The sequence below is a fragment of the Mustela lutreola genome, chromosome X (genome assembly GCF_030435805.1).
Source record: "Mustela lutreola isolate mMusLut2 chromosome X, mMusLut2.pri, whole genome shotgun sequence".
Lineage (NCBI taxonomy): Eukaryota > Metazoa > Chordata > Mammalia > Carnivora > Mustelidae > Mustela > Mustela lutreola.
The window spans coordinates 91,656,370-91,683,218 of record NC_081308.1 but is presented as its reverse complement, the minus strand read 5'-3'; the positions used below and the strand labels follow the sequence as shown (position 1 = coordinate 91,683,218).

The following is a 26,849-nucleotide window of genomic DNA, read 5'->3' as shown; positions in this document are numbered from 1 at the left end:
TCAGGGGCGCCTGGGTGGCTCAGTGGGTTAAGCCTCTGCCTTCAGCTCAGGTCATGATCTTAGGGTCCTGGGATCGAGTCTCGCAATGGGCTCTCTGCTCAGCAGGGAGCCTGCCTCCCCCTCTCTCTGCCTGCCTCTCTACCTACTTGTGATCTCTGTCAAATAAATAAATAAAATCTTTTTTTTTAAAAAGTTTATATCCGGACATGGCCATTACATTTTTCTAAGGCAGTGTTTGAGAACTAGGATATTGGTTGAAGAGAAATTGCTGCTATCCATGTTAAATCCTATTTATATATATACCACTCTAACCATCAAAATTGAAGTATGTCCACAAGTGTCTCATATTCATGATAGGTTTTTGAAGAAAAAAAGAACTAGTGGGGGGTATTTATCAATCTTTTCACCAAATTAGCTCTAATGTAGAGGGCAATGAACATGTATCTATGGAGGTCAAAGAGTCCACCATAATAAACTTCTTACATAGTATGTAAATAATAAATTTTTTATATTTTAATGTTTAAAAATGTGCTTTGGTGAGTGCTGTGAAGTGTGTAAACCTGGCGATTCACAGACCTGTACCCCTGGGGATAAAAATATGTTTATAAAAAAAATTAAAAAATTTTTTTTAAAAATTCACTTCAAGCAGAAGAGACAATGAGTAAAAACCTCAATATTTGTTACAGCCCAGGGTGATAAAATTTCTCCAGATGTTACAGAGCTTAATTAAAATACTTAATAAATGAACAAAAACTAGATGGGGGTGAGGGAAAAGGAATGTTCCTGCATCCCAACCGTGTCTCTAAATGCCTGGGAACCATTATGATTGTTTGTAAGATAATACAGAACTTTTGCTAAACCTATAAATGAACTCTCTGAAAACCACTCAAGTTGGAGACTCCCTCTACATGTTTCTCCTGCCACTGTTAATCAGTTTATATTTTGATAATTATGTGAGTAATGATAGTCTGTTGCTCAAACTGTTATCAAAAGAAATTCACAAGTGACATGGAATTCCTCTCCTTTGTATATGGTGAAGAGAATAAAACATACATCTACACAAAGACTTGCACATATTCATAGCAGCATTATCCATAATGGACAAAAAGTGGGAACAATCCAAGTGTTCATTAACTGACAGATAACCAAATGTGGAATATCCATACAATGGAGTATCATTCATCAATGAAAAGGAATGAGGTGCTGATGCATGCTTTAAACATGAATGTGCCTTGGAAATATTATTCTTAATGGAAGAAACCAGTCACAAAAGAGTATACACCTACTGTATGGTTCCATTTATGTGAAATGTCCAGAATAAGCAAATCTACAGATAGAAAGCAGACTGATGGTTGCCTGAGGCTTGGAATGGTAGCAGAAATTAACTGAAAATATGAGGGTATGAGGGAACTTTTTGTAGTGATAGAAAGTTTTAAAACTGGATTTCAGGGACAGTTGCACTACTCTATACATTTGATAAGCACTGTGGAACTCTATATTTATAAGGGGCATTTTTTTGTATGTTAATTATACTTCAATACAGATGTTGAAAGGTAAAATATTATAAATTTTATATATATATAATTTATAAAAATTATAAATTCCACCCCAAAAAGAACCCCCCACAGAACAAGAAATAAGAATATAGGTCAAGTTTATCATGTGGCATCACATATATCTGGCATATTGCCTCATAAGACATATGTGCATCCAAGACCTATGTGTATCCTGGTTTGATAATCATGGCTCTGAGGTGTCCCAAGCATGTTTACTCTTCCCATGTTTGACAAAAGAGATGCACTTAACTCATTAACAACATCCCAACAACCATATTGCCAAAGAGAATGCTGAAGGAGAATAAAACTTTAAAGTAATAAAATGGGTTTACGTCTTGGGTAGTATAAAGATGGACGGGCATCAATGTGTTTTTACTAAACTTGTATTAGCAGTGGTCAAGCTCATTATTTACCTTACTGACACTGAAATAATTCATGGTAGTTCAATTATATTACAATGACATCAATCCCCTTCTATGTAATGAAATGTGTAAATAAATATCATACTAAAGTTTTGGGTTTTATTCATCAAAGATATCAATGACCATTTATATCAACCATTTTTTCCTCCCAAATCCAATCACATATGAATAGTATAGGCTAACTGAACTAAACACCAGACACAAACTTTTATTGGAATATTTTATTTACATTTTATATTTAAAGAGAATCATACAAATTGGGAAATATTTACAGCATTTCAAATCAGTGTACAAGAATGCAATGGTTTTGTCCATTCTACATTTAGCAAACAAAAATACATGTCTGTTCAGCTTTTGCCTAAATTCTGCTGGGATTTGCACTGGAAACACAACTTTAAAACCAAGATAAGCCACACAGAATACAAATAAAGTGCATTTTTAAGTAGCTTTATTTCACTTTGGTGGATGAAAGCTTCAAACTTTATATTAAGGCACCTGGAATCCCCCCCCCCCAATTCTTTTTCAAACACCAAGAAAATGTGTTCACAAAATTTATAGCTATATGGACAGAATTTTAGTTTACCTAATGTAATTTTAGCTCATTTAGGTAAAATGTAAACTCAATTTTCGAAGCTGACATTGTTTGGAAAACATTTTCTACAGACTAATTTCTGCAGACTATTCATACACAAAGACAAATTACCAATTTTTGTGTGACTTACTCATTATCATTTTCAAATAGTATGGTAATTTATATATTCTGCTTTTGAAAATCCCATAATTGAGAAATAGTTATATAGCATTTTTATAAGGAAATTTTATCTATAATCTTATATCAAATCGGTGTCATTAATATACCAATCAATCCAATCCAGTCCAGTCCATATTCTCTGATAAACTATGCTCAACACTCACATGAAGTACATTTAGCCTAATTTTAAAAAGAAATTGTTAAAATGAATATTTTGCTTTAATCTTGTTCTATCAACTTAATGTAGCCTAAAGAGACATTTCATGAAGTACTAGCCTAAGTTTGCATTGCTTTTTACATTACAATTCCAGATCAATATAAGCACCTGGAGAAAAACCCTGACACATATAGCCCAAGCTAAAATAGTAGCATTTTTAATTAAGATACTATCATAAAATAAAGTGATTACAGCTACTCCACATTTTAAAAGCAACGTGTTTTATAAGAAAATTGTTATAAATGAAAAACATGACTACTTGAAGAGAGTTTTAAATGTTTAAAAATGTTGCTATCACTATTGAGAGGAAACTTGCCTATGAAAAACAGTATGAGTTTGTGGAAAAAGTTAATAGATTAAATATTTTAAGTAATTTAACTATAGCATAATATTAGTCATCTCAGCACTTTCAGTATCATTCTTATTTAATTAAGTTTATCCAGTTCATTAATAGTAAACTAGGCCCTGATTGGCAGTTCTGTTATTACTAAAGTTTCAAGTTTTCTATTGACACAGATTTTAGGATTTAATTTCCCGAACAGCAGTCTCTTGATCAGGAGTTTCATCTTCTTCAAAGGTTGGATTGTCAACATGAGGAACAACATCCACTGCCACGGAACTTGCCTCATGGTTTACCAGCTGGAGATTCTCATCTTTAAAAAGAAATGGCAATTTTAGGATGATTTCACCCCTCTCTTAAGACAAAATTCAACACTCACATCTAAGAAGCCTTTCTTGTCTATCATACTCTGATTATTATGCTCATTCCCTATTCCTTTAATAATTATATGATTAGGCTATGTCTTACATAAGGCATATATGACCTTATTAAACTGATTTATTATTACTCTTTTATTCAGATGTGTGCTTACTTCCAATTAGATTATAGCCTCCTTAAAAGCAAAAGTTATGACTTCTGCTGCTTTTCCATCCTTAAACCTGGCTTCGCATTTCAATCACCTGGGTACTTTAAAAAATTACCTATGGTTTTTCATATGCATAGATAGGTACACAGACTTTAAAAAAAACAAATAGGAAGGTAGAGGGAGTTCCTCAAATGGAGTACAAACAGTAACAGATGAACATAATTACATAACCGAAGAAATATAGAACCATCCTGGAAACAATGGGGAAGAAAAGAACTTAACCTAAGTAACTTTGGAAAACAATATTTTGATACACCCTATAAGGCTAAAGACAAAAAGACACTTGTAAGTGAAATTGTGAGTTACAAATAAGGAAAGGGGAAGGCTAGAATAAACTCTGTGGTGTTTGAGTACAATCAGATATATCAGTATCGAGCTCACTGTTTTTCAAATAGATAAATATACATAGATGTTTGTGTATATTTGTCTGAGTATGTACACATATTTCCTAGCTTTGTTCACTGAAAGGGCTAATAGCAATGACATTCCCATAGCAATGATCATACCTAGTGCCCAGGATCCTGGTTTTTAAGTACTGTTCTCTAAAAAGCTACTGACCACCCTGGATGATTCTGGGGTTAGAGGAAGGAGAATATAAGATTAACCTCTTGTAGCCTAGGGGTCAGCAAACTACAGCTTGCAAGTCAAATCAATAGTTAAGAGTGGTTTTCACATTTTTAAAGGGTTTTAAGTCAAACATCCCCCCCTCCCAATGCAGCAGAGACTTAAGGCCTTCAACGCCTAAAATATTTACTATCAGAACCTTTAGAGAAAATTTTGCCAATCCCTGGCTTAAAACATCTTGTGGTACCAGAAAGTGCTCAAAAAAATAATGAAGCATGTTGAAAGAACATAGAAACTACCTTGAAGGAGTTCCCAATGACCAAATCTACGACAATCTAAACAATGAATAAATCATGAGAATAACATTACAGAATAAAAGAAATATTTATGAGTCCATACTATTTTATATAAATGAATAAATAGAGAAAGGATAGCTTTTCCTTAAAATAGAAGCTTAATTAACATAGAAAGAAGGATGGGGACGCCTGGGTGGCTCAGTGGGTTAAGCCACTGCCTTCGGCTCAGGTCTTGATCTCGGGGTCCTGGGATGGAGTCCTGCATCGGGCTCTCTGCTCAGCAGGGAGCCTGCTTCCTCCTCTCTCTCTGCCTGCCTCTCTGCCTACTTGTGATCTCTGTCAAATAAATAAATAAAATCTTTTAAAAAAAAAAGAAGAAGAAAGAAGGATGGAAATAGAAAATTACCATTTGGTGCAAATTTCAGTAATAATTATTACAAGGAAAAGACATTGATTGCTAAAATTAGTGGCTAAAAGCATGAGAAACAGAACATATGCTTAGCCTCCAAGTATCTCTCTATAAGATAATACTTACAAACGGAAAAATAGTAACTTTAAAAGGAGAAGCTTGGCAGACACTATCTTAACCAAGTAAGCAAAATTAAAAGCCATCAGTAATAAGACATGAACATCATGTGCCTCATTATATGACAGGAGGCAAAGAAGGGCACAATACCATTTCTGTGGTATTCTTGTCAGAAATACACAATAGACAGTGAATTTAATCATTGGGAAACAGCAGACAAGTTCAAAGTGAGGGACATTCTACAAAATAACTGACCAGTAATTTTCAAAGTGTCAGTGTCATGAAAGACGAACAATCAGATTGGAGATAAAAGAGACATGACCATTAAATGCAATGTGGACTTCTCAACAAACTGGGTAGAGAAGAAATATATCCAAACATAATAAAGGCCATTTATGACAAGCTCACAGCTAACATCATGCCCAACAGTGAAAGGCTGAAAGCTTTTCCTCTGAAACCAGAAACGAGATAAGGATACTCACTCTTACCACTTCTATTCAACATAGTACTAGAAATTATAGCCAGAGCAATTAGTTAAGAAAAAGAATTAAAAGACATCAAAATGGAAAGGAAGAAGTAAAATTATTTCTACATGACATGACCTTATATGAAGAAAATGATTAAGATTCCACCAGTAGGACTGTTGGAGCTAATACATGAATTCAGTAAACCTGCAGGATACACAATCAACATACAAACACCAGCCACATTCCTATATACTAACAATGAAATATTTGAAAGAGAAATAAGGAAAATGATTCTATTTATAATGCATCAAAACAATAAAATACTTATGAATAAATTTAACCAAGGAGGTAAAAGATATGTACTGAAAACTGTAAGACACAGATAAAGATATTGAAGAAAATACAAATAAATGTAAAGATATCCTACATTCTTGAATTATAAGAATACTGTATAAAAAAAAGTTCATATACCCCAAAGCCATCTATAGATTCAATGCATTCCCTATCAAAATTCCAATGGCATTTTTCACAGAAAGAACAATCCTAAAATTTATATGGAACCACAAAGACTCTTAATATCCAAAGCAATCTTGAGAAAGAACAAAATTGGAGGCATCATACTTCCTGACTTCAAATTATATTACAAAGCTATCGTAACCAATATTCTCTTGTAACCAGTATACCGGTATAGAAACAGATACATAGACCAATGGATCAGAATTGAGGCCCAGAAATAAACCCATATACATGCAGTCACCCAATATTTGACAAGGGAGCCAAGAACACTCAATGGGGAAAAGAGTATTTTCAATAAGTGATGTTGGGTAAGCTGGATATTCACATATGGTAGAATGAAAATGGACCCCTATCTTACACCAGTTACAAAAGTGAACTCTAAATGGATTAAGGACTTAAATGTAATACCTGAACTATAAAATTCCTATAAGACAACATAGGGGGAAAGCTCTTTGACATTCGTCTAGGCAACGATTTTTTGTATAGGACACCAAAAACACAAATCAGCAAATAGGACTACATCAAACTGAAACGTTTTGCACAGCAGAAGAAATAGTCAACAGAAAGAAGAGGCAACCTACAGAATGGGAGACAATATTTGCTTATCAAATACAGGATCAATATCCAAAATACAGAAGAAACCCTACAACTCAGCAGCAAAAAACCAAACAATCTAATTAAAAATAGGCATAAGAACTGAATAAATATTTTCAGAGTATACATACAAATGGCCAGCAGGTACACGAAAAGATGATCAACATGACTAATCATCAGGGAAATGCAAATCAAAAACACAATGGGCTGGGGCACCTGGGTGGCTCAGTGGGTTAAAGCCTCTGCCTTTGGCTCAGGTCATGATCCCAGAGTCCTGGGATGAAACCCAGCATCAGGCTCTCTGCTCAGCCTCCCTCTCTCTCTCTTTCCCTCTCTGCCTGCCTCTGCCTACTTGTGATCTCTGTCAAATATAATAATATATATAATATGATATACTATAATATATATGTATAATAAGTAAATAAATAATCCTTAAAAAAAAAAAGAGTTGCATGATTTAAAAAAAAAAAAAAAACCACAAAACCCCCACAATGGGCTAATCACCTCACACTTGTTAGAACAGCTACCATCAAAAAGACAAGAGGTAAGTGTTGGTGCGGATGTGGAAAAAGGAATCCCCAGTGCATTGTTGGGAATGTAAACTGGCCTAACCACTATGAAAGATAGTACGGAGGTTCCTCAAAAAAATTAAAAGTACAAGTACCATATGATCCAGCAATTCCAGTTTGGGGTATATATGCAAAGGAAATGAAATCACTATCTTGAAGAGATTTCTGCACTTCCAAGTTCACTGCAGCATTATTCACAATATCCAAGATATGGAAATACCCTAAATATCTGTTGACAGATGAGTAGATAAAGAAAATGTGATACACACACAAACACACAGGAATATTATTCAGCTATGAGAAGGAAGGAAATCTTGCAATTTGTAATGACATGGAGAGCATTTGTGCTACATGAAATAAGACAGAAAAAAGACAAATACTACATGATCTCACTTATCTGTGGAGTCTTAAAAAAAAAAAAGCCAGATTCAGAAATATAGAGTAGAATGGTGGTTGTTGGGGGCTAGGGGTAGAGGGGATGGGGAAATGTTGATCAAAGGGCATTAAGTCTCAGTTATAAGATCATTAAGTTGTGGAGATCTAATGTATAGCATGGTGACTATAGTTAGCAATACTGTATTACAGACTTCTTAAAGTTTATACATTTTGCTGTACTTACCTTTTTAATGTGTTATTAGAACATCATTGACTATGTCCTTTTGCTGTGCCTTTACTCCCATGACTTACTCATTCCATAACTGGAAGCCTATAATTCCCCCTCCCCTTCCCCCATTTTACCCATCTCTCTCCCCTCTGGCAACCATCACTTAATTTTCTGTATTTATAGACCTGATTAGGCTTTTTGTTTATTTATTCCCCCTTTTTTTTAGATTCCACATGAGTAAAATAATATGGTATTTGTCTTTCTCAGTCTGACTGCTTTCACTTAGCATTATAACTTCTAGGCCCATTCATGTTGTTGCAAATTGCATGATCTCATCCCTTTTTATAGCTGTGTAATATTCCATTGTATTATATAGACCACATCTTCCTTATCCTTTTGTCTACTGATGGACACTTAGGTTACTTCCATATCTTGGCTATTGGAAATAATGCTTCAATAAAACATAAGGGTTCATATATCTTTTTGAATTACTGTTTTCATTTTCTTTGGGTAAATACATAGTAGTGGAATTTTGGATATACATAAAAGTTGCTAAGGGGATGCCTGAGTGGTTCAGTTGTTAAGCAACTGCATTCAGCAGAGGTCATGATCCCAGAGTCCTGGGACCAAGCCCACATTGTGCTCCCTGCTCAGCAGGAAGTCTGCTTCTCCCACTCCAGGCTGCTCCCCCTGCTTGTGTTCCCTTTCTCACTGTGTCTCTCTCTGTCAAGTACATAAAATCTTAAAAAAAGGTTTCTAAGAAAGTAGATCTTAAATATTCCACTACATACACACAAAAATTTGTAATTATGTGGTGAATTTGTTAACTAACCTTACTATGGTAATCATTTTTGCAAATATAAGTGTATCAAATCATGTTGTACACCTTCAACTACACAATTTTATGTCAAATATATATCAATAAATTGGGGGGAGGGGTGGAAGAGTAAAAGGGAAATGCAATGTGGGATCCTGGGACAGAAAAAAGGACATTAGTGGGTCAATTGGTGAAATCTGACGATCTGACATTTGGTTAATAACATTTTATCAGTTAATTTCCTGATTTTAATAATTGTATATGATTATATAATATGTTAACATTTGGAGAAGTTCAGTGAAGGATATATGGGCATTATGTATACTATTTTTGAAATTTTTAATCAGCCTGAAATTATATAAAAAAAAAAACTTGGGCCCCACCCCTCATGGATCTGATTTAACCATTCTGGGGAAGAGCCCAGGCATCAGTAATGTTTAAAGTTTCTCTTGAGTGATTTTAATGTGCAGCTAGGGTTAAGAACTAGGGCCCTTAATTTAGTGGTTCTCAAAGTATGGTCCCTGGACCTACAGCATCAGTATCACCTAGGAACTTATTAGAAACAAAAATTCTCAGGCCGTACTCTGAACCTCCTGAGTCAGAAAGAGGTGGCAGCCCATCTGTTTGAACAAGCCCTCTAGGTGACTTGATGCATGCGTAAGTTTTAAAACCAGTGCTCTAACAGAACTTACTGCAATGTTGGGACAAACAGACACTAACTAATCAACTCTGTTTCCAAAGGTATTTAAAACAACTATCACTACAATAATCAATAGCTAATAAGCAAGATATCCAAATAGTAATACATAATAATAGATAAAATTAAAGTCTACTCTATATGGTAATTCATTCAACATTTACTTGAGTATTTACTATGTGGTGGGCTGTTCTCAGTGCTGGATATACAATAGTGACTAATAAGACACTGTTCTTATCCAAAGGAACATTTAAAAGTTTTAATACAATTCAGTACAATAAATGCAATGATTGAAGGTCTATGGAAGCCGACAGTAGGGCTGCACAAGTGAGTCAAGAGAGGCTTTTCAAAGGAGAGTTAAGTTTTAAAGGGGGAGCAGGAATTAGACCTTCCCCCACCAAGAAACAGTCTTCTGCAGTTTCTTGGCAGGGGAAAAAGAGTGGAAGGAATGAGCAGAGAGAAAACAGTGGCTCAAACTATGACTGTGGAACTAAAGTTGGGAATTAGGGGATGGATTAAAGAAAAGGGATACTGAGGGACGCCTGGGTGGCTCAGTTGGTTAAGCAGCTGCCTTCGGCTCAGGTCATGATCCCAGTGTCCTGGGATCGAGTCCCACATCGGGTTCCTTGCTCGGCGGGGAGCCTGCTTCTCCCTCTACCTCTGCCTGCCTCTCTGTCTGCCTGTGCTCGCTCGCTCTCTCTCCCTCCATCCCTGACAAATAAATAAATAAATAAATAAATGAATGAATAAATAAATAAATAAGAAAAGGGATACTGAATCAGTAAGAAAGAGAGGTTAGAAACTAAGATCTCCCTAGTTGCTGGTTTGAGGGACCTGAATGGGTGTTACTACATCCAGATAAAGAATATGGGGGAGAAATGTGGATGTTATTCATCCAGATAAAGAATATAGGGGGAGGAATGTGGGTCATTTCATTTGCTTGTCAAATCCTTTGCAAAAACTGTTCTATATACCACCCTGCCTCATAAGAAGAACAGAACACATAAAAAAAAGTAGATTGGAACTTAAAAAAAAAAAAAACCTAGCCATAAACTGAATTATCCTGTACGCTCTCCTTTGTCATCACTGAATTCTATTACCATACAGTTATGGAAATAAAAAAAATCACCTGGGGCAAACAGACAATGATTCTCTATTGTAGGTAGAATAATCCACAGATTATTAAGATTCTCATGAGTACTTTGTACTCCAGGAAATGTATGAAGATTAGATTATGAGAAAATTTGCATGACAGTACTCCCCATGACATCTTCAGCAATGATGTGTATTGTATTGCTAAGTCTACTGAGGACAAAGGTTTATATTAATAGGAAGCTGAAACTCTCACAAGTCATTTTAACATTTAGTTTTATTCTACATCTATGCTAGGATTAGGTTACTTTAAGATGAGTATTGAGAAAACCATCAAATCAACAAAAACCATGAAAAATGTAGGAGTTGTAGAAAAGGAAACTAATTTCTGTATGAGGGTTTTCTCTTCCTAAGGAAAAAAAGTAATAAAATTCCCTGAAATTTCTCCACTGGTACAACATTACTAAGTTACAACACTGATTCACATGAAGTTTGAAAATAATATGTTCAATTTTAGTTTCCACAGTTTGTTCACTTCACAGTAAATAATCAACAGGTGGCAGCACATATTCTTACGCAGTTTCTGATCTGTGCAAAAATGGGCTAAGAAGTTGTGTATAAATCAAGCTTTTGTAAACTGAATTCTTTTTTTTTATCATTTCAGGACTCATTTATCTTAGTTTCTGATTGCTCTACAATAAACAATGGCTTCTAAAGTTTAAAGTTCCTTCTCAGCCTCTGTAAGTTAATAACCAATATTGAATGCATCAGAGAGAAGCTATCTTATAAAAAAATCTTTTTAGTCTGTGAATAATGCCCACTCCTGATATATTTCATCTATTTCACATGCACTTGAATATGTGCATATTAAGTTAAGGTAGGGATGTGTCCTGCACTGCATCACTGTCACTAGAAAAAACCTGGGATGTTTTTTACTTTCATTTAAAGAACGAAAGGAAGAAACAAAAAGCAGGAGTACTCTGCCAGGCATATGCTTCACAATGGATCATTTGTGGGGCACTCACTGCCCCTCAGCATGGTGCTTACTTGCGGACTGCACATGTTCTTCTAAAGGCGGTTCATCTGCTCCCTGAACAGAAGCATAGCCAGACGATGCAGTCTCACTGCGATTATCCTCTTCGTGAGGAGATACACTATTTGATGCTTCATTGGAAACGGGGACTTGTAAAGACACTGATCCGTCTTCAACATCCACCTTTGGAAAGCATTGGAACAAATTAAAAGACTCTCAGAGTACATGTTTCCCCCTGACATGTCATTACAAAGTTTCTTCATAGGTAACTTATTATGGCAATGCTTCTTAACCTTTTAAACCTATAATCCCTTTTGACCATCACACAAATCGCTTGCTGGTCCCAGCCAGAGCAGTTGGAGTAACTGGGTCAAAAATGGGGTGGAAAATATTTTAGGCAGATTGCTTTCACATCTGACGTTCATCTGGGTGATCCCAGTGCTTCACAATACAATGCCTGCTATAGGATAGGCACTAAATACAAACCAAAAATACAAAAAATCCTCTACCCTGAATCAAGTTCACCTCCAGCAGTTTTCAAAAGGCAGTTTCCGGCAAAATTCAAATGAAGTCTGAAGTTTAGTTAATAGTAATGACCAAATGTCAGTTTCTTACTTTTGACAAACATATCACAGTAATGAAAAATATTAACAATAGTAAAAACTGGGTGATGGGTATGAGGGAATTCTCTGTATTGTCTTTGCAAATTTTCTGTAAATCTAAAATTGCTCATAAATAAAACATTTATTTAACAACAACAACATCTCATGCTGTCCTCTAAGGGATTTGGGAATCAGTATCCCCTCTGTATCTCCTGAAATCAGGAAGATTTTGTTGAGCTTGACTTTCTGTTGTTGGTGTATTGTAAAATAGGCAAGTTTTATTTCATTTATTAAATACAATTATAATTTAATATTTATTATACTTTTTCAAAATACAGATGCTCATCCAACTACAAGTTCGGTTGCTGTGCAATAGTAAGACCAAAAATTATAAATCTACCACAAACCAGTTGGTAGTTTCTATGGTCATCACTTCAAATTCTGACCAAATAATAAGAGGAAAGAAGAAGGAATATGGAGGTAGTCCAACATGGCACCTTAGTGTCCAATTTTTTATATAAATCACAAGACTAGCATATTACGCTAAAAACTAAGGATGTTACTCTCCTGAAGGCCCAGGTACATAAATAACTTGTTCCTTCATATAAATAGTTTGGCAATGTTTACCTCAATTCCCAGAGCTTTGAGTATGTCACATTTGCACATGGGGCAAGTCCTGTGTTCTAACAGCCATGGGTCAACACATGTCTTATGGAAAATATGGCTAATGAAAGAAAAAAAACACATAATTTGGTTATCAGTTGTGAAATAGCAACAACACTTGGCTTAATATACTAACAGGTTACCCTATATTTTTGTTTCGTATTTTAATAGATGTCTTTTTTCTTTTAAACACACCATTACAGCATAAACACTACAAAAGAGTCATAGAAACAAAATTTGGAAGTTACATGACACGGTACTTTTAAAATATAAAAGCTTCATTACCTTAGCTTAAAAAAAAACCAAAACTATTTTCAATACTTACTACTTCAAAAATGGCTGTTACCCAACCTAAGACTTTGTTCAGTATTTCAGATCTTTATTATCTTGTCATCCCCCAACTCCAAAAATAGCACAGTTAGTCATTCTCAATAATATAGTACAATATAGTACAGAGTACAAGATAATGCTGATACTTTAGGTCATGTGGTAAGTTCTAAGAACACCACTATTTAATAGCTAAAACCAAAACCAAGAGTGTTAACAACTTCCAGGAGAAGGATAAGAGAAAATTAAAGAATGAAGACTTCCAAATAGGTGCTTACTAAGTTGATTTTACTTTTTTCCCTCATTAGGATTGTTAAAATGATTTTAAATTAAGTAATACAGTTATGTATGTGTGTGTGTGTGTGTGTGTGTGTGTCTGTGTATAAATTACAGTGCTAGCTAGGTTCTTAGTTTTATGTGGAAATAGTTTCCAAATTGTACCAGATTATGGGAACGCTATATAATTAGCCTTATACCAATTTCAATGATGTTAATATATAAAGCATTCACTTTTATTTAAATGAAAATAAATACTTTCTTTACATCAATTTGGAAACATTCAAAGTAATTTCCTTCATTCCAATCATTTCAATAAACTAGATATTCTTATTGATGATATAAAAGAAAGTCAAACTTACTTGCAGGTTAAGATGCGCACCAAATCATTTGGTTTATATAGTTCAATACACACAGCACAACTATCTCCATCAGGGCCAATTTCCTATGAGCAAATAATTATTGTTACTCTGATCGATAAGAAAAAATACAATAAACTACAAAGCAAGATCAGGATATATATGCACTTAAATTGCATAAATTCTTTCAATAAGCAGTGTAGAATTACTTAAACTTAACTGTAATCTTAAAAAAGTTCAAACTTCTGGAAACAAAGAATAGAAAAGTGGTTGCCAGAAGCTGGAGGATGAGGGAAATAGAAAGTAGGTGGTCGAAGTGTACAAACTTTCAGAAATAATAATAAGGTCTGAGGCTCTAATGGAAAACATTGTGACCACAATTGATAACACTCTTTACAACTGAAATTTGAAGATTATTTAGACTTAAAAAGGTAAGAGAATAAAGTCAACCAAAAGAGGGACAATACAAAGAGGAATAGGTAGCATTTATTTAAAATGCCATTTGTACAGGTTCTATAGCCATGTTTTCCCATTTAAGAAAAAATTAAGGCATAATTCACATGCGGTGAAATTCACTGTTTTTAATATGCAGTTTTACAGATGTGAACAAATATGCAGTTACTCAATCCTCACTGCAATTAAGATATAGGACATCCCCAACGAATTCCTCTATACTCCTTTGTAGTTAACCTCTACTCCCACTCCCATCCTCTGGCAACCACTAATCTGTTTTCAGATCCTATAGTTTCTGCTCTTCTCAAATGTCATATAAATGGAATCGTGTATTATATTGCCTTATGAGTTTGGCTTCTTTCACTTAATACACTTAATACTCATCTCAGATATTAAGCGTATCATGAGGGTCTCCACACACCCTTTTGTATTGCTAAATGGTATTCTATGATGTGGATGTGCTACAGTTCGTTCATCCATTCGCCATTAGAATAACATTTGGGTTCTTTCCACTTTTGGTGATTATGAGTAAAGCTTCCATGAACAATTATGTACAGGTTTTTATGTGAACATGTTTTTTTTTTCTTCTAGGTTAAATACTAGTAATTGAGATTTCTGGATTCTTTGGAAAGTGTTATTTTTGGCTTCATAAAGAACTGCCAAATTGTTTTCGAAACTGGCTATACATTGCATTCTCACCAGCAAAATGCATAACAGTTCCAGCTGTTCCACATCTGGCCAGCTCTTGGGTATTGTCAGTTGTACTGGTTTAAGCCATTTTGATGAATGTTCTGTAGCATCTCACTATGGTTTTAATTTGTACTTCCCTAATGACCAATGATATTGAGCATCTTTTTTATGTGTGTATTTGCTATCCATCTATTTTCTTTGGTAAATGCCTGTTTCACCCCCTTTTCCCTATGCTGTTTGTCTTCTTACTACTGAGTTTGAGAGTTCTTTATATAGTCGAGATATAGTCCCTTGTCAGGTATGTGATTTGCAAATATTTTCACCCAGTCTGTGGCTTGTCTTTTCATTCTCTTAACCATATTAAAAAAATAAAAGATCTTAATTTTGACAAAGTCCGATTTCTGTTGCTTTCTTCAATGGGCTTGTTTTTGCTGTCATATCTAAGTAATCTGTGCCTAACCCACGTCTTGAAAATATTTCTATCCACAGCTTTCTTCTATGAATTTCATAGTTCTAGGTTTTATATTTAGGTCTGTGACATATTTTGACCTAAATTTTACAGACGCTGTATGTAAAAGTACAGTATCCTTTGGCATAAGGATAGCCAATCATTGCATATGGAGAGCCAATAATTGACTATACTTTTTCCATTTAATGGCCTGTGTACCTTTGTTAAAAATCAATTGACCGTTTATGTGTGGGTCTATACCTAGACTCTCTTCTGTTCCACTAATCTAAATGTCTATCCTTTCTCCAATACTACACTATATTGACTACTATATCTTTAAAATAATGCTGCAAATTAGGTAATGTGAGTCATCCAAATTTGTTCTTCCTTAAAAAAATTGTTTTGGTTACTCTAGTTCTTTTGTTTTCCCATATAAACTTAGCAGCAACCTGTCAATAAATACAAAAGATCCCACTAGGATTTTAATTGGAACTGCATTGAATCGATGGGCTAGTTGGGGGGTCTGACATCTTGACAACAGTGAGTCTTCTGACCCATGGACATGGCATATCTCTCCATTTATTTGGGTCTTCTTTGATTTCTTTCATTGGTGTTTTCCAGTTTTCAGCACACAGATCATGTCCATATTTTGCAAGATTTATACCTAAGTACAGAATGGTTCAGGTGCTATTATAAATGGTAATTTTTAATTCAATACATTCTATAGCTGTTTTCCGATACCTGTTTTATACACCAAAGGTAGTTCTTAACTGCTGTAATCTAAAAATGGATGTTCAAATAAAGTGCAACTGTTAGCTGTCATTGTTTAGTTTCCTGTTTTTGTGGTAAAAAATGACCATAACTTTGTGGCTTAAAATAACACAAGTGTATTTTTTTGTTGTTGTTCTGGAAATCAGAAGTCTAAAAGTCAATGTGTTGGCAGTGCTATATTCCTTCTGGAAGCTTCATGGGAGAATCCATTTCCTTGTCTTTTCTAGCTTCTAAAGGCTGTCTGTATTCCTTGGCTCATGGCCCTTTTCTTGCATCACTATAACCTCTTAACTTCCATTGCCAAATATTCTTTTTTTTTTTATTTTTATTTATTTATTTATTTGACAGAGAGAGAGAGAGAGGGATCACAAGCAGGCAGAGAGAGAGGAGGAAGAAGCCTCCCCGCGGAGCAGAGAGCTGGATGTGGGGCTCGATCCCAGGACCCTGGGATCATGACCTGAGCTGAAGGCAGAGGCTTAACCCACTGAGCCACCCAGGCCCACCCATTGCCAAATATTCTATTGCAATGGAGTCAATTCTCCATTTTCCTCCTTCTTATAACAACAATCAAATGTAATTACATTTAGGGCCCACCTGGATAATCCAGGATAATCTCCCCATCTCAAGATCCTTAACTTAATTTCATCTGCAAAGTCGGGTTTCTGCCATATAAGGTATTATTTACAGGTTCCAGGGATTAAAACCTAGATATCTATGGGGGGCAATGGCTATTATTCAGGCTACTTACCTCCAGCATCAAAATGATTTTTAAAAGTCAGTAAGATTTTTTTTTTAGATTTTATTTATTTATTTGACAGAGAGATCACAAGTAGACGGAGAGGCAGGCAGAGAGAGAGAGAGAGAGGGAAGCAGGCTCCCTGCCGAGCAGAGAGTCCGATGCGGGACTCGATCCCAGGATCCTGAGATCAGGACCTGAGCGGAAGGCAGTGGCTTAACCCACTGAGCCACCCAGGTGCCCAAAAGTCGGTAAGATTTATAAATTCCATGAAAAGCATACTTTGAAAGAACATTTAGTTTTAACAATAACTTGGTAGCACTGCTTGAAAACAAAGTCAAATATGTACCTTGTCTCCTTGTTTCAGTGTACGTAGTTGAAGCCTTCCAATAGCTTTTTTAGCATCTGCCTTTAATTGTCTCTGTAATAGAAACAGCATGTATTAGAAAAAAAACTATTTTTAAAAGGAATAGTATGAAAAAGGTAGAGAGGATTAATAAATATCTATATGGTACAAGTAAATGTATAAGTGGATTTTTAAAGATATAATATAATTAACCATAACTGTTCCATTTATGTGCTATCAGGCAGAAATTTCAAATTACTAAAACTTTTCGCTTATGTTTCCCTACATTCTTTTTTTTAAAATTTTTTATTTATTTTCAGCACAACAGTATTCATTATTTTTTTCACCACACCCAGTGCTCCATGCAGTCTGTGCCCTCTATAGTACCCACCACCTGGTACCCCAACCTCCCACTCCCCCGCCACTTCAAACCCCTCAGATTGTTTTTCAGAGTCCATAGTCTCTCAGGATTCACCTCCCCTTCCAATTTACCCCACTCCCTTCTCCTCTCTAACTCCCCATGTCCTCCATGCTATTTGTTATGCTCCACAAATAAGTGAAACCATATGATAATTGACTCTCTCTGCTTGACTTATTTCACTTAGCATAATCTCTTCCAGTCCCGTCCATGTTGCTACAAAAGTTGGGTATTCATCCTTTCTGATGGAGGCATAATACTCCATAGAGTATATGGACCACATCTTCCTTATCCATTTGTCCGTTGAAGGGCATCTTGGTTCTTTCCACAGTTTGGCGACTGTGGCCATTGCTGCTATAAACATTGGGGTACAGATGGCCCTTCTTTTCACTACATCTGTATCTTTGGGGTAAATACCTAGTAGTGCAACGGCAGGGTCATAGGGAAGTTCTATTTTTAATTTCTTGAGGCGTCTCCACAATGTTCACCAAAGAGGCTGCACCAACTTGCATTCCCACCAACAGTGGAAGAGGGTTCCTCTTTCTCCACATCCCCTCCAACACATGTTGTTTCCTGTCTTGCTGATTTTGGCCACTCTAACCGGTGTAAGGTGATATTTCAATGTGGTTTTAATTTGAATCTCCCTGAGAGCTAGTGATGATGAACATTTTTTCATGGGTCTGATAGCCATTTGTATGTCTTCATTGGAGAACTGTCTGTTCATATCTTCTGCCCATTTTTTGATATGATTATCTGTTTTGTGTGTGTTGAGTTTGAGGAGTTCTTTATAGATCCTGGATATCAACCTTTTGTCTGTACTGTCATTTGCAAATATCTTCTCCCATTCCGTGGGTTGCCTCTTTGTTTTCTTGACTGTTTCCTTTGCTGTGCAGAAGCTTTTGATTTTGATGAAGTCCCAAAAGTTTATTTTTGCTTTTGTTTCCTTTGCCTTTGGAGACATATCTTGAAAGAAGTTGCTGTGGCTGATATCGAAGAGATTACTGCCTATGTTCTCCTATAGGATGTTTCCCTACATTCTTAAATAGCACCTTTGAGCTACAATGACAAATCCATTCCAAATGGATTCAGGTGCTATGAATTTTCAAAGCAATTTTCCTGTGTTCAGCCTTTGAGTATCTTAAAATACATCTTTTCCCATTTCCTTTTTGAATCGTGTCTTGTTTGGTAGAAAGTGCACAGGATTTGGATTTAAATGACCTAGATTCAAAATTTCTGTTTGTCATTTACTAAGTGTATAATCCTGAACAGGTAATTAAATTGTTGAACTTCTTTACTCACCTATAAGATGAGGATAATACCAATCCATACAGTGCTATTTAGCATTAGGGGAAAAACTGTTGTTTATAACCACTACTGCCTTATTATAAGGAGGTGGATTCTGAAAGTAATAAGCCTTTATTGTTTCACTGAACATATATGTACACCATTCCAGTCATGAAAAACCAAGTCCAGGGCTCATTTTGAGAACAAGGACTAAAATATGCATAACTAGATCAGAAGTGAAGTTGGGGGATTCAAGATGTAGGAAGATCCTGAACTCACTTCCTCCCACAGACAGGACAAATTACTTGTACAATATATGGAATAATTTCCTCCAAAAAAGAGCTGAAAACTTGATAAACAGAACCTCCATAACAAAGGATAAAAGAATAGCATCAATATGGGTGAGAGAGGCAGAGACATGTTCTCACCAAAACCAGACAAACAAAACAAACAAACCCACCCCAGATACAGTAATCCCCAATTGAGAGGGATCTCACAAATATGGAGCTTTTCCCTAAGAAGCAATGGGTCTGTGCTTCACATTAGGCACCTCAGCCCCTACATCTTGCATAGGTGAGATAAGCCCCCAAAAGGCCTGGCTTTGAAAACTAACTAGGATTAGTTCCAGAAATATAGGGAACAGGGAATATCCTCTCAAAAGGCTCATGCACAGATTCAATCACCACCAGACCTGATGTAAAAATACCAGTTTGAAGTGTCCACCAGAGAGCCATAAACTTGTTGAGATTCTTCTGGGGGATGGAAACACTGGCAAGTGCCATTTTTTGATAACTCATCCTAACTTGCTGACACTGGTATTGGCAGTGACAATTTGGAACTCTTCCTCTAGCCTGTGGGTGCTAGAAAGTATACCCCACTGAGGGCCCCACCCATCCCCATGACAGAGCTGTGGCCCCACAAAAGCAGGCAGTAATGCAGTGTTCACACAGGGGTCATCCCTTGAGGGCCTGGTGCAGATGGCCAGGGGCAGAGCACTTCTGAGCTCTATGGGATAGCTCTTACACCAGGCCACCCCTTCAAGGCTGGGAGAGATAGCTGATTTTCTTAATTCACAGAAATAAACACAGAGCATCAGGCAAAATGAGAGGATTATGTTCCAAATGAAAGAACAAGGTCTAGAAACTCCAGAAAATTTCAACAAGCAGAACCCAAAGACATCCACACCAAGAAACACTATACTTAAAATGGTAAAAGTTAAAAGATAAAGAGAGAATTTTAAAAGCAGCAAGAGAAAAATAACCTGTTACTTATAGAGGAAACCCCATAAGTCTACCAGCAGATATTTTACAAGAATCTTTCAGGTGAGAAGGGAATAGTATGATATATTTAAATTCTGGAAGTTAAAAAAAAAAAAAGTGCAACAGGAATTCTCTACCCAGCAATGTCATCATTCGGAATTAAAGGGAAGATTAAGATGTTTTCAGATAAGAAAAAACTGAACAAGTTCATGACCATTAGTTCAGCCTTAAAAGAAATGTTAAAGGGTCTTCTTTAAGTTAAAAAGAAGTAGCACTAATCAAATAACAAAAAAATTTACAAAAGTAAAAATTTCACTGGATAAAGTAAATATATAGTAAAAATAGTAGATTAATCATTTATAAAGCAAATATAAGATCAATAGCCATTAGTAGTAAATTTAACTATGACTATAGTAATTAAGGGTTGCAAAAAACAAGAAAAAATACAAAATGTGACATCAAAGATATGAAATGTGGGGAGGGGACTAAAAAGTTTTGGAATCTGTTCAATTTTAAGTTCGTATCAACTTAAAACCAATCATTATATACATACTATGTTACATATAAACATTATGATAACCATAAGGAAAAAACTTCAATAAATACACAAAATAAGAAAGAAATCTGGGGTCCCTGGGTGGCTCAGTGGGTTAAAGCCTCTGCCTTTGGCTCAGGTCATGATCCCAGAGTCCTGGGATTGAGCCCCGCATCGGGCTCTCTGCTCAGCAGGGAGCCTGCTTCCTCCTCTCTCTCTGCCTGCTTCTCTGCCTACTTGTGATCTCCATCTGTCAAATAAAAAAAAAATCTTTAAGAAAGAAATCTAATTGTAACACTAAAGAAAGCCATTAAACCACAAGGAGAGAGAAAGAGAGGAAGGAAGTAGTTTCTTTGGTAGTTTCTTCCAAAAGTGCCAGAAAATAAGTAACAAAATGGCAGTAAGTACATAACTACCAATAATCACTTTAAATGTAAATGGACTAGATTCTTCAATCAAAAGGCACAGAATGGGTGAACAGATTAAAAAAATAAAATACCTAACTTTATGCTGTCTACAAGAGACTCACTTCAGAAGTAAAGATACAGCATCTAAAAGTGAAGAGATAAAGATATTCCATGCAAATGGAATAAAAAGAAAGATGGTCTAGCTATACTCATACCAGATCAAACAGATTTGAAAACAAGATCATAATAAAGGATTGTAATAAGGATTGTACTAAAGAAGGGCATTATATAATAAAGGAGTCAGTCCAGCTAGAAGATATAACATTTACAAATATACATGCACCTATCACAGAAGCACCAGTATATGAAAAGCAAATATTAACAGGCCTACAGGGAGAAATTGGCAGCAATACAATAATGGTAGGGAACTTTAACACCCCATTTACATCTTTGGATAGATCATCTGGACTGAAAATCAATAAGAAAACATCAGCCTTAAACAACACATCAGATCAGATGGGAGATAATATATATGACATTCCAGCAGAACGCACATTCTTTTCAAGTGCACATGAAATAGTCTCCAGGATAGGTCATATGTTATGGCACAAAATAAGTCTCAAATTCAAAAAGATTGAAATCACATCATATATCTTTTCCAACCATGATGGCAGAAAACTAGAAATTAATTAAAGAAAAGTGGAAAGAAGACCTAAAAATGTAGAAATGAAACATGCTACTGAACAAACAATGAGTCACCGAAAAAAAAAAAAAACCACAAAGAAAAAAATTTAAAAATACCTAGAGACAAATGAAAACAGAAATACAACATACCAAAACCTATGTGATGTAATAAAAGCAGCTCTAAGAGGGAAATTCATAGTAATATAGGCCTACCTCAAGAAACAAGAAAAATCTCAAACAAGTAACTTTACACCTAAAAGGAAATAATAAAGATCACAGTGGAAATAAGTGAAACAGAGACTAAAAAGACAATAAAAAAGATCCATAAAACTAAGGGCTGGGTCTCTGAAAAGATAAACAAAATCGATAAACCTTTTATTACACTAACCAAGAAAAGAGAGCAAGTTCAAGTAAATAAAATCAGAAATGAAAAAGAATTTATAACTGATACCACAGAAATACAAGGATCATAAGAAACTACTACAATTATATGCCAGTAAGTTAGACAACCTAGAAAAAAAATGGATAAATTCCAAGTAACACACAACCTTCCAAGTCTGATTATGAAGAAATAGAAAATCTGAATAGACCAGTTTCTAGTAAGGAGATTAAATCAGTAATGAAAAACCTCCCAACAAACAAAAGCCCATGACAAGATGGTTTCACTGGTGAATTTGACCAAACATCCAAAGGGTATTTAATACCTATGCTTCTCAAACTCTTCCAAAAGTTGAAGAGGAAGGAACATTTTCAAACTCATTTTACAAGGCCAGCATTAATGATACCAAAAACAGACAGGGACACTACATAGAAAGAAAATTACAGGCCAGTATCTTTGAGAAACACAGATGTAAAAATCCTCAACAAAATATTAGCAAACTGAATAAAACAAAATAGTAAAAGGATCATTAAGCACAATCAAGTAGAACTTATTTCAGGGATATAAGGATGGTTCAACATCTGCAAATCAATCAACCTGATACACCACATTAATAAAATGAAGGAAAAATCACATGATCATCTCAGTAGATGCAGAAAAAGCACTGACAAAATTCAACATCCATTTATGATAAAAACTCTCAACAAAGTGGGTACAGAAAGAATATATCTCAACCTAATAAAGGCCATATATGACAAACACACAGCTAACATCATTTCAATGGTGAAAAAACTGAATGCTTTTCCTCTTAGATCAGGAAGAAGACAAGGATGCCCACTCTTGTCACTTTTATTCAACATAGAATTGGATGTCCTAGCCACAGCAATAAGGTAAGAAAGTGGAATAAAATGCATACAAATAGGAAAGGAAGAAGTAAAACTGCAGATGATGACATGATACTGGTATATATGAAACCTTTTAGTTTCCACCAAAAAAAAAAAAAACAAAACAAAAAAACACCAGCTGTTACAATAAATGAATTCATTAAAGTTGTAGAATACCAAATCAATATAATAAATCTGTTATATTTCCATATACTAATAATCAACTATCAAAAAGAGAAATTAAGAAAGCAATCTCATTTATAATTGTATCAGTAACAATAAAATAGTTAGGAATAAATTTAACTAAGGAGGTGAAAAACATGTACACTGAAAACTATAAGATGGAAGAAGTTGAAGACAACACAAATAAAAGGAAAGCTATCCCATGCTCATGGATTGGAAGAATTAATATTGCTAAAATGATCATACTACCCAAAGGAATCTACAGATTCAATGCAATCCCTATCAAACTTCCAATGGCATTTTTCATAGAAAGAGAATAATGCTAAAATTTGTATGGAACCACAAAAGATCCCAAACAGCCAGTGCAATCTTAAGAACAAACCTGGAGGTATCGTGCTCCGAGATTTCAAACTATAATACAAAACTATATAGTACTCAAAACAGTATGGTATTGGCATAAAGACAGACACAGTTCAACAGAATAGAATTTAGAGCCCAGAAATAAGTCTGCACATATACAGACAATTTATGACAAAGGAGCCAAGAATATACAATGGAGAAAGGACATTCTCTTCAAAATGGTGCTGGGGGAAAACTCAACAGCAAAAGAACAGAAACGAGACGACTATCTTACACCATACACAAATTAAAATAAAGACTTGAATTTAAGACCTGAAACGATAAAAGCGAGAAGAAAACATAGGCAGTAGGCTCCTTGATAGAGTTCTTAGTGACCGGTTTGTGGATCTGACTCCAATGGCAAGGAAAACAAAGCAAAAGTAAACCAATGGGACTACATCAAACTAAAAACCTTCTCCACAGCAAAGGAAACCACCATCAAAATGAAAAGGCCACCTATTCGATGGGAGAAGATATTTGCAAATCATATATCCGATAAAGGGTTAATAGATAAAATATAGGAAAAACTCTTACACTTCAACAATAAAAAAACCAAACAACCTAATTTAATGAGGGCCCAGAAAGTGTGAAAAGACGTTTTTCCAAAGAAAACATATAGATGGCCAACAGGCACAATGAAATACCACCTCACACCTGTTAGAATGGCTATTATCAAAAAGATAAGAAATAACTAATGTTAGATAGGATGTTGGAATGTAAGCTGGCACAGCCACTAGGAAAACAGTATGAAGGTTACTCGAAAAATTAAGAATAGGGGCATCTGGATGGCTCAGTCAGTTGAGCAAGCCCAACACTTAGTTTCAGCTCAGGTTAGGATATCAGGGTTTTGAGACTGAGCCCTGCATCAGGCTCCATACTCAGCATGTAGTCAGTTTGAGATTCTCTCTCTCTCTCCTCATACCCCTCCCCCAACTCTCTCTCTAAAATAAAATAAAATCTCTTAAAAAATTAAGAAGAGATTGATCATATTATCTGGCTGTTCTACTTCTGGGTATTTATCAAAAGAATACAAAATCACTAATTCAAAAGGATACATACACCCCTATCTTCATTGCCACATTATTTATAATAGCCAAAATATGGAAAACAATCTAAATGTCTATCAGTAGATGAATGGATAGAGTATGTGGTACACAAAGACACACATACACAGAGCAATACTATCCAGCCATAAAGAATGAAATCTTGACACTTGTGATAAGAAGGATGGACCTTGCCAATATTATAAGTGAAGTTAGTCAGGCAGAGAAAGACAAATACCCTATGACTGTGCTCCTATGTGAATCGAAGAAAAAAACAAACAAAATAATACAAAAACAAACTCACAGATACAAAGAACAGACTGATGGTTACCAGAAGGGAAGGGGTTGGGCAAAATAGGTACAGTGGGTCAAAGGAATGGTGATTCATGATTACTACTGAAACTAGACTTTTGGTAATAATCATTTTGTAGTGCATACAGGTGTCAAATTATGTTGTCCATCTAAAATGTAATCTTATGTATCAGTTTTACCTCAATAATAATATAAGAAGTGAAGGTGGGGTTTAGGTGGAAATCTCAGAGATAAGGGCAAATTGAGAAAGAATCAATGAAAGATTGTCTCTCTTTATGGGGTGAAGTGGCCACATGGAAAAAAAAAAATCCCAGGTGGTATGAGATATTTAGGGTTGATTTAAAATTATTTGTAATGTTGCAAATAAATCCTTCCTTCCATTTCAGTTAGTATCTATCACATGCACAAACGCCTCAAGTGCATATAAAGCAAAGGCTAGCTTTCACACTTGGGTGGACCCTGTTTAAAGCATAGAGACACAGCATGTGCAGCATGGCAAGATGATTAGAAAACCTCCTGTTTTGTAGTGTAAAATGAACTTAGTAGAAATCCAGCAAACAGTAGGTACTCAGAACCAGAGGTCACTGAGTATGCACCTCTATCCCTAGCAGGAAAACCCCCAACTGACATGAAGAATATGTGAAAATCAAAGATAATGTAAGGAAAGTATCTAGCACCATGCCTGGCATATAGCAGACACTCAATAAAACGTTTATTAAATGAAAATAGAGGGGCCCCAGGGTGCCTCAGTCAATTAAGCATCTGCCTTCAGCTCAGGTCATGATCCTGGGGCCCTGGGATCGAGCCTCACATTAGGTTCTCTGCTCAGTGGAAAGCCTGCTTCTCCCTCTCCCACTCCCCCTGCTTGTGTTCCCTCTCTCACTGTGTCTCTCTCTGTCAAATAAATAAATAAAATCTTAAAAACAAAAAAAGAAGAAAATATAGGGCACCTGGGTGGCTCAGTTGGTCAAGCAACTGCCTTTGGCTCAGATCGTGATCCTGGAGTTCTGGGATTGAGTCCCACATCAGGCTCCTGGCTCCGTGGGGACTCTGCTTCTCCCTCTGACCTCCCATCTCATTCTCTCTCTCTAATAAGTCCTTATTTTTTTTTAAATATTTTATTTATTTATTTGATAGAGATCACAAGTAGGCAGAGCAGCAGGCAGAGAGAGAGGGAGAAGCAGACTCCCTGCTGAGCAGAGAGCCCGATGCGGGGCTCGATCCCAGGACCCTGGGATCATGACCTGAGCCGAAGGCAGAGGCTTTAATCCACTGAGCCACCCAGGCGCCCCTCTAATAAATCTTTTAAAAAATGAAAATATAAACTACTATTCACCAATAAGCATAACATGTTTTTGTAACCTGTTTATATACATCTGTAGCAAATACACTTTGGAAGACAATAATCCATGGGTATAGGTATATGAAGAAAATCCTTAATGCCCCTACCTGCCTCCTATATACCATTTTGTGAAAGGTATTAAGCTTAATGCCAAGGAGATTAACAAACTATTACTTTGCTGACTCAGAAATGGCAGAGACTTCTTAGATTCTTACTTGATGAGCAGAAATAGCTGAACAGAAAGTTAAATAGGAAGGCCTAGCTAGTTCTTTGAAGGAAAAGATAATTATTGAGACCTTTCACTCCCACTTTGGGACTTAAATGTGAGTTAATGCAAAAGGGCAATTCAGGGGCACCTGGGTGGCTCAGTCAGTTAAGCGTCTGCCTTCAGCTCAGGTCATG

The 26,849-nt window shown here is 35.7% G+C and overlaps 1 protein-coding gene across 2 annotated transcripts in view; it reads right to left on the bottom strand.

Moving 5' to 3' along the window:
- Positions 1-2,184: 2,184 nt before the first annotated feature.
- The window catches only part of RNF128 (ring finger protein 128), a 108,063-nt gene continuing 83,398 nt past the window's right edge, over positions 2,185-26,849 (bottom strand). For both annotated transcript variants that reach the window (XM_059157857.1, XM_059157856.1), the window contains exons 3-7: positions 17,322-17,393; positions 13,878-13,960; positions 12,877-12,973; positions 11,662-11,830; positions 2,185-3,599 (exon numbers count right to left, since the gene is read on the bottom strand). In XM_059157857.1, the coding sequence (XP_059013840.1) occupies positions 3,466-3,599; positions 11,662-11,830; positions 12,877-12,973; positions 13,878-13,960; positions 17,322-17,393 (555 nt within the window). In that variant the 3' untranslated portion in view covers positions 2,185-3,465. The remainder of the gene's footprint in view (positions 3,600-11,661; positions 11,831-12,876; positions 12,974-13,877; positions 13,961-17,321; positions 17,394-26,849) is intronic.